Here is a 12801-nt window from a genome sequence, read left to right as displayed (position 1 = left end):
GCCTGGGCTGCAGGGTGGCCGAGTCAGGGGACGGCCGGTCAGCTGACTCACCGTGGGAGTTGATTCGGAAGACGCTGGCCGACGTCTGCTGGAACAGCTCCTGGAGCTCACCTGGGTCCACCTGGGCAGCTAGGGGAGAGCAGAGGGGAGCACGCACGTTCACTGGGCTGCCTGCTCGGGGCGGTCTCACCCTCCCAGCCTGGGGTCACCCAGAGCCTCGGGGATGGGATGCCACGCCCGCCCTGGGGCACACAAGCCACAGCAAAGGGAGGAAAGCAGGGGCAACCCCTCAGAGGGGCCCCAGCAGCCCCGCGCCCCCTTGCTGGCGCACTGGAGACAAACAGGAACCCAGGCTCTCAGGAGTTCCTGCACACGCGCATGAGGTCACTGCACACATAGGAGACCCAGGACAGAAACAACCCAACACCCGGCAACTGAGGCTGAAGCCGGGGCCGTGCCGACGACACACCACACAGCTGAACCTCTCACACGCGCCGGAACCAAGTGTCCAGATCCACGGCAGCCAGGGACACGGACACAGCAGCACAGGGGACAGAGGCCTATGGCCCCAAACACATTGCTGGGGCTGCTGGGGGTTGGGGGGGGACGGGGACGGGATGGGGGCTAACGGCTATGCGGTTTCTTCGTGGATAAAAGAAGGTTCTGGGTGATTCATGGTGACGGCTGCACATGCCGTTGGAGATACTAAAAACCACTGAAGCGCACATTTAAAGACGGTGAATTTCATGTTGTGTGAATTTCATCTCGTGTAAGTTTTAACTCAATTTTAAAGACTCTGTTGAACGTTATGTGGACACCGCCAAGTCCTGGGGGCACAGGCCACACACTGTGGTCTGCCTCCCTGAAAGGACAAGGCCCCGCCTGCCCCGTGGTCCGGCCATGGCCCCCCGGGATTCACACAAAGAAACACTAACAGGCCCGTAAGACGCTCACGGTGGCTTCATTCTCAGAACCTGGAAAGGGTGCCACTGGCCACCAACAGAACAGGCAGGGCTCTTTGCATGACAGAGCCACAGAGAGGAAGGACTCACGTGGGTGTCTACGCTGCCCACCCCCGGCCCCAGGGAAGCTGGGACCTCAGCTTGGATGGGGCAGACTGGGGCAGGTCTCCCGGCAATCAACAGGGACTTATCCGTGATGACAAGGGTCGGGGGGGAGAGGGGGCGGTGGCCTGGCTGGGAATGGGGTGCCGTGGCCTCTGGGCCCCCACCCCAGATTGAGCAGCCTCAAGGCCCTCGCCTATGCAGCGGGGAGGCTGGTGGGAGTTTTTCTAAGGGACAGACACATGCAGGGGCTCAGGCAACACTGGTTCCCTCGCCACGGTACGAAATGAGAGGAGAAGGCGTGTGGCTCTGAAAGCCTTTCCTGTCCTCCAAGTCTGCGTGGAGAAGCTTCCGGAAGCCGTCACACCGGGGCGGAGGCGGCCCGTCCCCCTTCCTCAACGCTGTCTTCCTCCCTAAAGCCCACCCACGGGCTCGCCAGCGACCACCCAGCCCAGTCTACCCCCGAGGCCATGGGCTCCGCATCTCTCCAGATGACAGATGACCCTGGCTTACCGGCTTTGAGACATTCTCTCTCGGACCTGGGGCCAAAGCAGCTGAGCTCGGAGAGGAGGACGAAGTAGCCCAGGAACGGGCAGAGGCGGGCGGGGAGAGCACACCCCACGGGGATGGCTGACGGGTCTCCGCAGGGGGACCCAGATGCAGCCGCCAGCCTGGCTCCAGGCCCTCACGGGGAGCAGGCCCCTTCCTGGCCGGGGTGCAGGGAGCTGGGGCTTGCGAGCCGCCCGGGAGGCCGCCTGCGCAGCGGCCGTGGGTGCGCTAGCAGTCTCCGACCCCACGCCCCCAGCCCCTGGGGGTTTCGTGCGCACTGAAGATGCCGTGCGCACGCCTGGCAAGCGTGGCAGGAAGGGGAGGGGGCTGTCAGCGGGCTGCCTTGGGAACTCCTGCAGACCCATGGGGCGTGGGGAAGGACAAACGTCCCAGCCCAGCACCCAGACAGCCTTCCGCCCCCACGGAGGTCTGGGGAGGCCTGGGGGCTTCTATCCCCCCAGAGCACGCCCGGGAATGCCAGCTGAGGCCCGTTCCTTAGAAGCCAGGCTCCCCTCGGTCCTCACACCCGGCCACACGGCTCAGACACTCCCCGGCAGCCAAGAGGGCCCGAGGGACAGTCCTCAGCCTGGAGTGGGAGCTCCAAGAGCAGTTTCCCCTTGTGCTCTTACAAGGAAGCTGCTGGCCCAGACGGCCCCTCACCCCTCTTCCCTGCCGGGATCCCATGGAGCATGACCTCTGACCTTGGTGGGGGGACAGAGCCACAGCTGGAGGTGGTACGGGAGACTGAGGCTTAACCTCTTTACTAGGACACGGACACAGCAGCACAGGGGACAGAGGCCTATGGCCCCAAACACTTTGCTGGGGCTGCTGGGGGTTGGGGGGGGACAGGCTCACAGGGACTGTGCCCCCAGCCCCCACAGCCAGGGGCCCACCCGTCAGGGCAGGCAGCGAGACGGTGACCGCGCGACAGCAGCAGGGCCGCCACGTGCAGCCAGGGGACGGACGCAGGCCTAGGGTCCAGGCCAGGTGAGGGCAGGATGACAGGGTCCGGGCCTCAGGGAAGAGGCGGCAGGACTGCAGGAGGCTGAACTTGAGGAGCGGAGGGACAGGGAGGACATCATGCCCCTGGGCCCAGATGTCCCGTAGGCGTGACCGGGGTGGGAAGGAGGCCAGCCACCAGCACGGGAAACACAGAGGAGAAACAGGCAAGGGAGGACACAAAGAGGTTGCCGTGATCAGTGTAGGTCAGCAACACGGGGCGACTCTTGGCTCAGAGGTACATGCCAGCCGACGAAACCCAGAAATAAAGACCCCAAAAAATCAGCCGGCTTCTCCCAGAACCACAATGCAGCGCAGCTTCTGTCATAAGGGAACGGGGTCCGGGATCACCGCCCCCTGAAAACAACTAAAACTGCATGAAAGACAGGAAACGACGTTCGGATCCTGGACAAGCTCCAGCACAGCCCCAGGAGAGCAGCACCCGCCCATCTCCCTGAGCCAGGCCAGACCACGGGCCTGAGGAGACAGAGGGGAGACTGAGGCAGACCCGGTACCCTGGTTTCCGGCCAAAGCCATGTCCTGTGCCTCCACAGGGAAGGACACCCCTCGGGCGCAGGGCACAGGGGTTACGAGGGAGCTGCAGGCCGCCTCCTTCCCCAGCGCGGTCGGTGTGTGTCAGGGAAGTCTCCCAGGAGAAGGACAGCAGTTCTGGGCCCCACGGCATCCGGCAGTGACCGCCCAGGCCGCACCTCCGGAGCAGTGGGTAAAGTCAGTCTCAGCGTGACGGCGACTTCAGAAATGCCCGGAGACAGCACAGTGACCCACAAGTCCCCTGCCCCAGAACCAAAATCTAATCCTCCTCAAGTGAGACAACCAAACCCGGCACAAAAGCACTCAAAACTCACATCAGAACTTCCAGGACAGTGAAGCAGCAGGAGCACATACGGGGCCCTTAACCGTAAGAAAAATCAGCCAACGGAGAATCAGACGCAGAAACGACAGAGACGACACCAGTAGTGGAGAAAATCACTCCTCCCGGTTGCAACAGTGCTGAAGGACACGGGCGCGTCCACCCGGCAAGGAGGGACCGGAGACGCGGAAAAGCCGCAGGGGCACTTCTGAAGACCCCACGGAGGACATGGCCGTGTGCCTCCCCCGCATGGGGTCGGCAGCAGACAGCGTGCAGGGCACAGGGGAGTGGGTTCGAGGACAGCACGTCGGCTGAGCCACAGGGGACCTCAGGGCAACACCCAGCAGCCCAGCCCCCGCGGAGCCACAGGCAGGCAATAAGCAAACAGGGAGAAGTTCAAGAAATAAGGACCAAAAGTACCGAAATTTAACACAGTTAAAGACTGAGAGTTCCGTGAAGAATTTCATAAAGCCCCAAGCAGAATAAATATTAAAAATTCAGAGTCCAAGGCACAGTAGTCAAAACCACAGGAGACATCAAAACTGTGGTGACGAGGACACTTCCGAAGGGGCCGGAGGAGCACGCCCGCCGCCACAGACGGAGGCACGGGGAGCACATCGCCCAAACACGCCACGGTGACGGGCAAAGTGCCAAAAGAAGGAAAAAAAACTTTCAGCCAGAATTTTATACCCAGCAGAAATATATTCCAAAAATAGAAGAAAAAGAAAGACTTCTTTAAGACAAAAAGGCTGAGAGACTCCGTCCCGGCCGGATGTGCAGCCCAGGAAGCGTTAAACAAAATCTCTCCGGTCACAAGAAACGGTAAAAGGAAACAGGGTGTACATGAGAAGCCGGAGTGTGGGAGGGCGGGCGTAAGGGCAAAGGAAAAGGACACCGTGTCTCATTTGAGATTATCTCAGAGAACAGGGATTACTAAGGTAGAGGCAGGAACAAGACACCGTTCCGAAGGGCGGCAGGGGTCGGCCGCGTGAGCCTCCCGCGTCACACGCAGCGACCGAGCGGGACCTGAGGGCACACACAGGCAGCAGCGCGGCGGACGCCAGACTCCGAAGCGGCCACTGAAACACAGAGCGGGCAGGTACCGCTGATGAGCCACGAGCGGGGGCCAAAACGGAATAAACACGCAGTTCCTCCACAACGCCAGCGAAGCAAGAAAGAAGAAAGGGCAATCGGAGAGCAAACACCAAGACGGCAGCACACTGGCTTGAAGCGGCGACCGAGCGCAGTCCCCGTGCGGCCACGTGTTGTCGTCAGCAAAGCCCCGTGGACGGCACCAAGGCAGCCGCTCCGGTCGAGGCAGGGGTGGTGAGACGGGGTCAGGAGCAAACCCCAGGGACGCGGAGCTCAGGAAAAGCACTTCATACGGACATCCAGACGTAAGCCAAAGTCGGGGACTGGAGAACACATTTTGTAAGACCGTGACCCTGAGAAAGCCGGGGCGGTGAGGCCGGCATGGAGAATTCGGAGCCACGCGTGTGAGCAGAGACGAACGTTTTCACGGCGACAGAGGGGTCAGCTGCTGAAGACGACACAGCAGTCCCAGGCGGGCGCGGTCCCCATACCGCAGCGTGAGAATGTCTGGAGCAGAGACGGACAGGACCGAAAGGAGGAACAGACAAACCCACAGTTCCAGGGACGGTCGTCCCCCCGCGGCAGCAAGCGGGGCGGCGGACGGGAAATCCACGAGGGCACCAAGACCTGAGCAACGCCGTCGATGGACCGGACCCAAGTGACGTGTATAGGACACGCCCCAGCCGACAGAAGCCGGACACACTCTGGTCACACGCGCGGTACACACACCAGGATACGCTGTATTTCAGAAAATACGACAGAGCCTCCGAGCACCACGGAATTAAACTAGAAGTCAGACAGACAGACTTCTGGGAACAGAAAGACTTATCTGAAAATTTAACATGCTTCTGAACAACCATTCATTAAAGAAAAAATTACAAAGGAATCAGAAAATATTTCAAATGAATGAACGAAAACATAGTATGTGCAAAACTGTTTAAGTGAAGCAACGCGCGGAGGAAAGCTTACAGCAAAAAACACTCACGTTAGGAAGAAAAAGGGCTCCAGTCAACGATCCAACAGAAGCATGTTAACCCCAGAGGGAGGAAAAGGAAGGAAATAACAAAGATGAACAAAAATCAATTAACTCAACATTGGATGAACAGAGAAGATTGACGAAATCGAAATCTGGTCCTTTGAAACAATCAATAAAATTGATAGACGTGCAGTCGGACCAGTCAAGTACGAAACAGAGAAAACACAATTAGAAATGTCAGCAGTGGGAGAGGCAGCCTCCGTGCCGACCGGACAGCACGGCAGCACCACGCGGGGAGCCCCACGGACGAGAGCCCGCAGCGAGCGCCACAGCCTTGACGCAGTGGGCAGGTTCCGTGAAAGCACCCGTGACCAAAGGTCTTATGAGACGCGGCAGAAGGCCGGGCAGCTCCGAACGCGTAACACGCAGCACGTAACACGCGACACCGTGACACACGACATGCGGTAGGGACACTAACGCACGACGCTGTGTGACACGCGACACGTGACACGAGGACACTGTAGCAATCACGTCAATCACGTGACGCTGTGACGCTGAAGAAACTGGAGTTTCCGATCTTGCCACGATGAAAGTCCCAGCTCAGAGGCTTCCCCGGTGAGATCTGCCGGAGAGTTCAGGGAAGAACAGTAACGATTCTACACAAATTCTCTCGGAATACAGAGGCGGAGAAGCCAATTCCCCGCCTGCTCAAGACCTGCTCTGCAGTCACTGATAGGCACGGCGGCCTGGCATTGCGAGAAGCAGGGACCCAGATCGCCAGGAACAGGACGACCTCCCGGTGGCGTCGTGACATGTCAAGGTGACTCGGTCTCTTCAAGCAACAGCAGCGGACAGCTGGATGTCCGCCGATCCCCAGTCCCAAAGCGACAAAACTCACAATCAACTCTGCACGCATCAGTCAGACACAAAAGCTAAAACTTCAAAACACAGGGCCCCCGGGTGGCTCAGTCGGTCAAGCGTCTGTCTGCCTTTAGCTCGGCTCGTGACCTCGGGGTCCCGGGAGCGAGCCCCACGTCAGGCTCCCTGCTCAGCCGGAGTCTGCTTCTTCCTCGGCCTCCCCCACCCGTGCTCTCCCCCACCCTCAAAAGAATAAATAAAGTCTTCAAAAAAAAAAAAAAAAAACCTTCAAAAAACAATACTCCTGGGACTCTGGAGCAGGTGAGAACTTTGTAGGTGTGGTACAAAGAGCAGAAAGCCCAAAGAAAACACTGATAACATCAAAACCTAAAAAGCTTCAAAAAGACCATCAAGGAAAGCAAAGGCAGCACAGAGCCCGCCAGACGGTCTTCAACGCAGCTGCTGTCCCACGACCCCGGAACCCAGGAGCCAGGACGGGCGGAGCAGGCCCGAGCCCAAGGCGAGCGCCAACCACCGCAGGGGAAACGCACGCACGGCCCACGAGCGCAGGGGAGTCCCCACCAGGGACGGGCGGGCTGCCGCTGCAGGGACACCCCTACCCGCACCGCCAGGCACCGGCCAAAGTCACACCCACGGCAGGAGCTGGTGGGGCTGCCGTGGGGACGGAGCAAGACAGCACCGCGGAGACCAGTCTGGTGGTTTCGGAGACGGGGAAGCGTTGTCTGCCCAGCCCCCCAAAACGGTGACCGCGTCTGCCGCAGCAGAGGAGAGCGATCGTGGACCTTCACTCAGCCGCAAGCCGCCAAGCACGGAACTGCGCATTGAGGCGACGGGACACGAACTGGGAGGTGCCCGGTCCTGAGCGACGAGAGGACACGCCACAGGACCCCGACCCTGGAGTCCCCGTGCCGCGGGTCCAAGAGGCCCACCCCGTGGCGGCACAAAGCACGCCAGCAGCTGCCCTGGGCCGGGGCAGGCAAAGTGAGGGGGCCCCTCGCCAAAGTCCGCCCCGGGGGAACCGGTAGCAGGGGACCCGGCGGGGGTGCGCTCAGGGCACGCCTCACATGTGGACGTGCCGCACGCTCACGAGCTCCTCCCCGTGAAGCCGGGTCCCAGGCCCCACCTGTGGCGCAGAAAAAGGAAAATAAAAAAAGGAAAATTGGCAGAACTTATCCGGCTTTTCTCCGGGAGTCCTCCTCCCCGCCCTCTGCTCCTACTGTGGGCAGAGATGATGGGACGCGGCTGAACCACCAACATAGGGTTCCTGCCCCGGTGGCATCTCTGGGCAGGTGCGCAGCGCGATCTGCTGGGGGCACAAAGGGGACCTGAGGCCACCGGTGCACACCTGTCAAAGCCTTGCAGCCGCCAAGGGGCCCGGCTGCGCGTCGGCTCCAGCCCCTGCCCTTCCTCTCCCGGGCCCCCAGGCAGCTGCCGCAGCAGCCCCACCAGTGATACTGGAGGAGCGGGTAGGAGCACAGAGACCCCCTTGGAATCCAACACTACCAGAGACAGCAGGCTCTGCCCTCCGCAGCGGCTCCCGGGTGTGACAAACGGCTGGCGTCAGCTCGGGCTGGGCAGGAGAAGGCCAAGTGCGAAACAGAGCCCCAGACGTGGGATGAGCAAGGGAAGCCAGGGGACCTCTCAGCCGCAGGGCGGACAGGCCTGGGCGAAACCCGGCACCCCAGTGCACAGGCGCCGCTGCCGGGGGTGTGGGGCCAGATCCACGTGAGGGCGGGCTGCAGGGACCCCAGTGAGCAGCAGCACACGCGCCGGGGCCCGTAACAGGGCAGCACCCCACGGCGCTCAACAGCCCCCGAAACTACAGCCAACGGCCGCCCCCCCTGCGAGGGCAGGCTGACCCTCCAGGGCCTCATGAGGAGGAAACGTCCGGAAAGCAATTGCAAAGCCGTGCGAGCCAGGAGCTGGGGGCTTGCTCCTGCTTTGTTCTTGACGCCCCAGGTAGATTTTCCAGTCCCGGTTCAAAGTCAAAGACCAGGTGAGGAAGGAGAAACGGTCCTCAGAACCTACCACCCACCTATGACAGAGGAAGCACGCACAAAGGACAGGCCCGCCTCCCTCCCCGGCCCTAACTGCCGGAATCTGGGCTCAGCCTCCATCCTCCCCGCTCCCTGCCCGTGGCCGCAGCTGCCCCCACGCGTCTCTGTGCCCTGTGGGCCCCACAGGGACTGTGCATGTCCATGTGGCAGGCACCCGTCTGGGACCCAGCCCGCTGGGCTCTCGGACACTGGGCTCATGCCCATCGGCCCCGCCGAACCACCGTGCCAGACGAGAAGTCACAGCCCGCAGAGAAACTCTCCCTGGAAAACAGCCACGGAAGGACCTCATGGGCTGCAGGCGACCTGGCCCCCAGCCACCCGTCCTGACACGGCAGGGCTGGCCCAGCCTGGACGGAGGCCTGTCCCGCAGGTTAAGCCGGCAACAGAGCCCGGCCCTCCAGACCAAGCTCTGCCACCTGGTCACTCACTCAGCGTACGGTAGGAGCCGGGCTGGAGTGGTTCAGAGGCGACAAACATCAGGGCATGGAGGACAAGGCAGAGGAACCAGGGCCTTGGAAAGCTCGTAGCTCAGGTGTGAGCACGTAGTGGGAGCGCACGAGAAAACGCGTTCCTTCCCGTAGGTGCCAGTCCAGAGGCAGGAAGCAGACATCCGCATCTTGTAGGCGCCCAGGTCCCCACCCCACAGCCGGGCGCAAGTGGGCAGAGGCAAAGCCCAGGGGAGGCAAGTGCAGCCACCATGCCTCGACGTCCCCGCACAGCCACGCGAGTGCGGGCGCAAAGGAGCAGGAACCGCCCAAGAGCGGCGGCGGGAACCCCCCGGGGGGAGGGACGTGGGGCAGCCGCGCGGGTCTCTGCTTCCTGCCCGCTGGCCGGCACAGCCAAGGGACTCACCTCGGGGCGGCTCTGGGCGGAAGTCCTCAAGGCACAGGGCCTGGCAGGAGAAGGTCTTGGCCACCGCCTGCTCCACGGGTGTGAGGGCCAGGGCCTGGGGCCCCCCAGGGCCGACGGCCGCCCGCCGGAGGTCAGCCAGCTTGCGCCGCACGACGGCACGCAGGTCCCGCCACTTGTGCTTGAGGTCCACAAGGTCGCGGCGGCAGTAGCCCAGCGCGTTCACGGCCTGCAGGATGCGGCTCCACACGCGGTACCGGCGGGCCGGCTCGGCCTTCAGCAGCCCCGAGCCAAACAGCAGCTGGTGGTGCTTGCTGACCTTGGACACCAGGACCTCCGTCTCCTGCGGGCAGAAGTTGGGCTTCCTCTTCTTAGCCCGCGCGGCACTGGGCCCCGCCAGCCGGCTGTGGAAGCTGCCGGCGGAGTCCTTCCTCGGGCCAGCCGCGGGTGGTGAGGGCAGCTCCGGCGTCCCACTGCCGTCAGGGGTGACCCCTGGCCCTGGAAAGGCACCAAAAGGTGGGTGTTTAAGGCCAGGGGCTGGTGGGGGTGGCAGCCGTGGCTCCCAGGGCGCCGCCTCCTCCTCCGTGGCTTCGGCTTCAGGCACGGCTGTCTGCACCCAGCACCACCCCTCCCTGCGGGGCGTCCAGAGGCCCGGGTCTGAGTCCCAGCCCTGAGACTGCCCCGGAAACCATCACCTTCCTGCCGAGCCGTGAGCGCACAGCAAGTGGACAGCGGGAGCAGGAGGGCAGGCAGGTCGCCGTGGCCGCGGCCTCCACTCCCTCTGTGCCCCCACAGCCCCCCTCTCCTGCGCTCCTGGGGGTCCCTGGGCTGGGCAGGCACAGAGCACCCAGCCTGCAGGTCTCTGCCCACTGGGGGGGGCCTCGTCAGCAGCCAGCCTGTGCCTGCCAGGGGGCAGGGGGACCCTCCATAAGGGCAGAAGAGGCAGCCCCCATGAGACCAAGCATCCCCCAGTTGCAAGGAAAGAGGGAGCCCCCGACACTGAGAGCCCCTGAGGACAGAGGGACATGTGAGCCGCTGGGGAGCACTCAGAGGGCAGCCTGTCTCCCCCAGGCCCCTATCAACTGAAAGACCACCTCCTCAGAGGCCCACACATCCTCCCCTCCCTAATGCACATCTCAAGGACCCTGACGCGCCCTCCCCGCCTCCCCCTGCGAGCAGCAGCCAGGCTCTGGAGTGAAGGGGCTGCGTGAAGCGCCCCACAGGCTGAGCCTCCTCCCTGGAGCCCAGGGGGCCCTTACAAGCACCAGCCATCACACGTCGGCCCTCGCACCGCTGGCCCAGCCACATCACGCCGTCTGCCATCCTTGGGGGAGGGGAAGGTGAGTGGGGGTGAGGGGCGGGCCACCCAGAATCCGGGCTGCAACTTGCCCCCTGCTCCACATGCCTGTGCCCCCCCAGCGGACATACCCAGCCCCCCCCCCCGCCCTGGCGTCTCCGGGTGGTCTTTCCCAGGCCCCCCCAGACCCAGCACCCACGTGGAAGTACCTCGCTTCCTGGCCCTTGGGCCTCTGGGCGTGCCCGCCGACCCCAGATCACCTTCCCCATCCTCGCCCACACAGGGGTCCTGCGGGCTGCTCTCTGGCGACGGGCAGGGGAAATGGCGGATCCCGTACTCGGTCCAACATTGAGCGCACTCTACAGACAGCAAGGGACATCACAGTTACACCCCGCCGCCCACAGAGCAGCTCAGGGTGCTGCTGGCAAAGCAAGGCCCCACACGGGACAGCGGGTGCCCTGAGCCCTCCAAGCATCCACGCCGAGAAGCTCCACTCGGGCCAGCCTCTTCCAAGAAACCCTCCCAGACGGCCACACCTTGTGCAACAGCCACTTTGGCTGAAGACCAGCGGCAAATCCAGGACTTGACATGTTCCCAATCTCGAAACCATGATCATTCGTAAAGGCCCAGACAAGGACAAAATCCCCAGGGCAGGGCAGGTGTGGCCCGCAGACCAGACCAAGCCTGCCACGGGCGTCACCTGTCAGTGACAAAAAACATACAAAACCGGGGGGTGAGGACGTCGGGATTTTGGCAACGACGTGGAATCAGCACGGCACCGTCCTGTTCATAAAACACGGTCCAGGGCACAGTGAGCGAAAGTACAAACAAACGCTCGTCCTTCCTGGCGCTCGACGGCAGGGCTGAGGGGCAGGGCCAGCACCGGGCGGCCTCCCCCCCACACGCACCCGCAAACAGCCCGCACAGGGTCGGACCCCAAGGACATTCTCATCGATTCAGAAACACGTCCTAGACCCGTTTTGCCAGAATTCGTCAACCGTAAGACACACCTCATAAAAACACCTCACCACCTCTAGAAGACGTGCCTTTCGGCCCGTGGCCCCGGGCCATCTCTGTGACCTTGTTTGCTCTGGAGCTCTCTGAAGGGCAGTTTCTGCAGAGTGAGCTCTAGGAGGTCACGGCTGAGCTGTCCGAGCACACCCACAGCTGCCCTGGAGCCCAGGGGACATGGCCTGTCCCAGCCAGCCCCAGCACCCAGCTCCCAAGGCAGCTGCTTCTCAGAAAAGACCTTGGACTCGCATCTCCCAAAAGAATGGAGAGCAAAGGACACCCGTCCAGATCATGCACTGCATGACAGGGACAGAAGGACTGCCCCAAGTGATCCCCCCTGGACCCCAAGTGGGGTGGGAGAGGCCTCAAAAGGCCACCTCGGCCATCCTCTGCCTGCAGACAGCAGGGACCCAAAGTGCACAGGCGGTCCACGGGCTCCCGGCCAAACCTGGGGGAGAAGGAAGGGCAGGGCGGCCAGTCACCTTATTGGGGAGGGAGGTCCCCACATAGCCAACTATAGCAAAGTGGGTTTCTGACTCCGACGACAAGAGTTCTTCTAGACATCCAGGGAGGCAGGCACAGACCTGGACAGTCACAGTCCGGGAGAGAGAGGCCATGGCCGAGGCCCTATGTCCAGATGTCTCCACGAGCTTTCAGGACAGGGACCATCTCCCAACAGGGCAAATCAGAGCAAATCCTGTCACTTGCCCTCTTCCCGACGGGCTTGGTGGGGAGCCTGTGGGATGGCTCCTTCCCACAGACAGCCGCCGTCAGGCTCTCCTGCAGGCCCGGGAACGTGCCTAGACCAGTGTGAGAAGAGGCACAGCTGTCCAGGCACCTGGTGACCAGGGTCACCGTCTGCTTCGGAGCCCCCAGAGCCCCTCCTGTGGGGAGCAGAGAGAAAGGGGACCAGCTGGCGGTGGCCATGTCACTGCCCACATCACCATGCGATGACGTCCCCGTGCTGGCATCCGGTCTCGGAAGCCCAGGCCCCGCCCACCTCCTCCTGGTTACCCCATGTGGTCCAGACACCTGTGAAGGGGCCAGGCCGGTCTAACAGACAATTAGAAAGAAACGATAAAGACCGTTTGCAGAGGTGGACACTGACCACGGGGCGGGGTCTCGCACAGTCAGAAGACCGCAGACACAGCTTCCCT

General features: G+C 62.5%; 1 protein-coding gene across 5 annotated transcripts in view; it reads right to left on the bottom strand.

Annotated features, from left to right (window-relative positions):
- Nucleotides 1–12801, bottom strand: part of TSNARE1 (t-SNARE domain containing 1) — a 90507-nt gene that overhangs the window by 42063 nt on the left and 35643 nt on the right. For 4 of the 5 annotated variants that reach the window (XM_044244864.1, XM_044244863.1, XM_044244860.1 and 1 more), the window contains exons 3-5: nt 10843–10992; nt 9340–9834; nt 52–129 (exon numbers count right to left, since the gene is read on the bottom strand). In XM_044244864.1, the coding sequence (XP_044100799.1) occupies nt 52–129; nt 9340–9834; nt 10843–10992 (723 nt within the window). The remainder of the gene's footprint in view (nt 1–51; nt 130–9339; nt 9835–10842; nt 10993–12801) is intronic. The other variant, XM_044244861.1, reaches the window with a different exon arrangement.

The sequence above is a fragment of the Neovison vison genome, chromosome 4, assembly GCF_020171115.1.
Source record: "Neovison vison isolate M4711 chromosome 4, ASM_NN_V1, whole genome shotgun sequence".
In the NCBI taxonomy this organism is placed as follows: Eukaryota; Metazoa; Chordata; class Mammalia; order Carnivora; family Mustelidae; genus Neogale; species Neogale vison.
The sequence above is the reverse complement of the archived record's forward strand: the minus strand, read 5'-3'. Positions and strand labels throughout refer to the sequence as shown.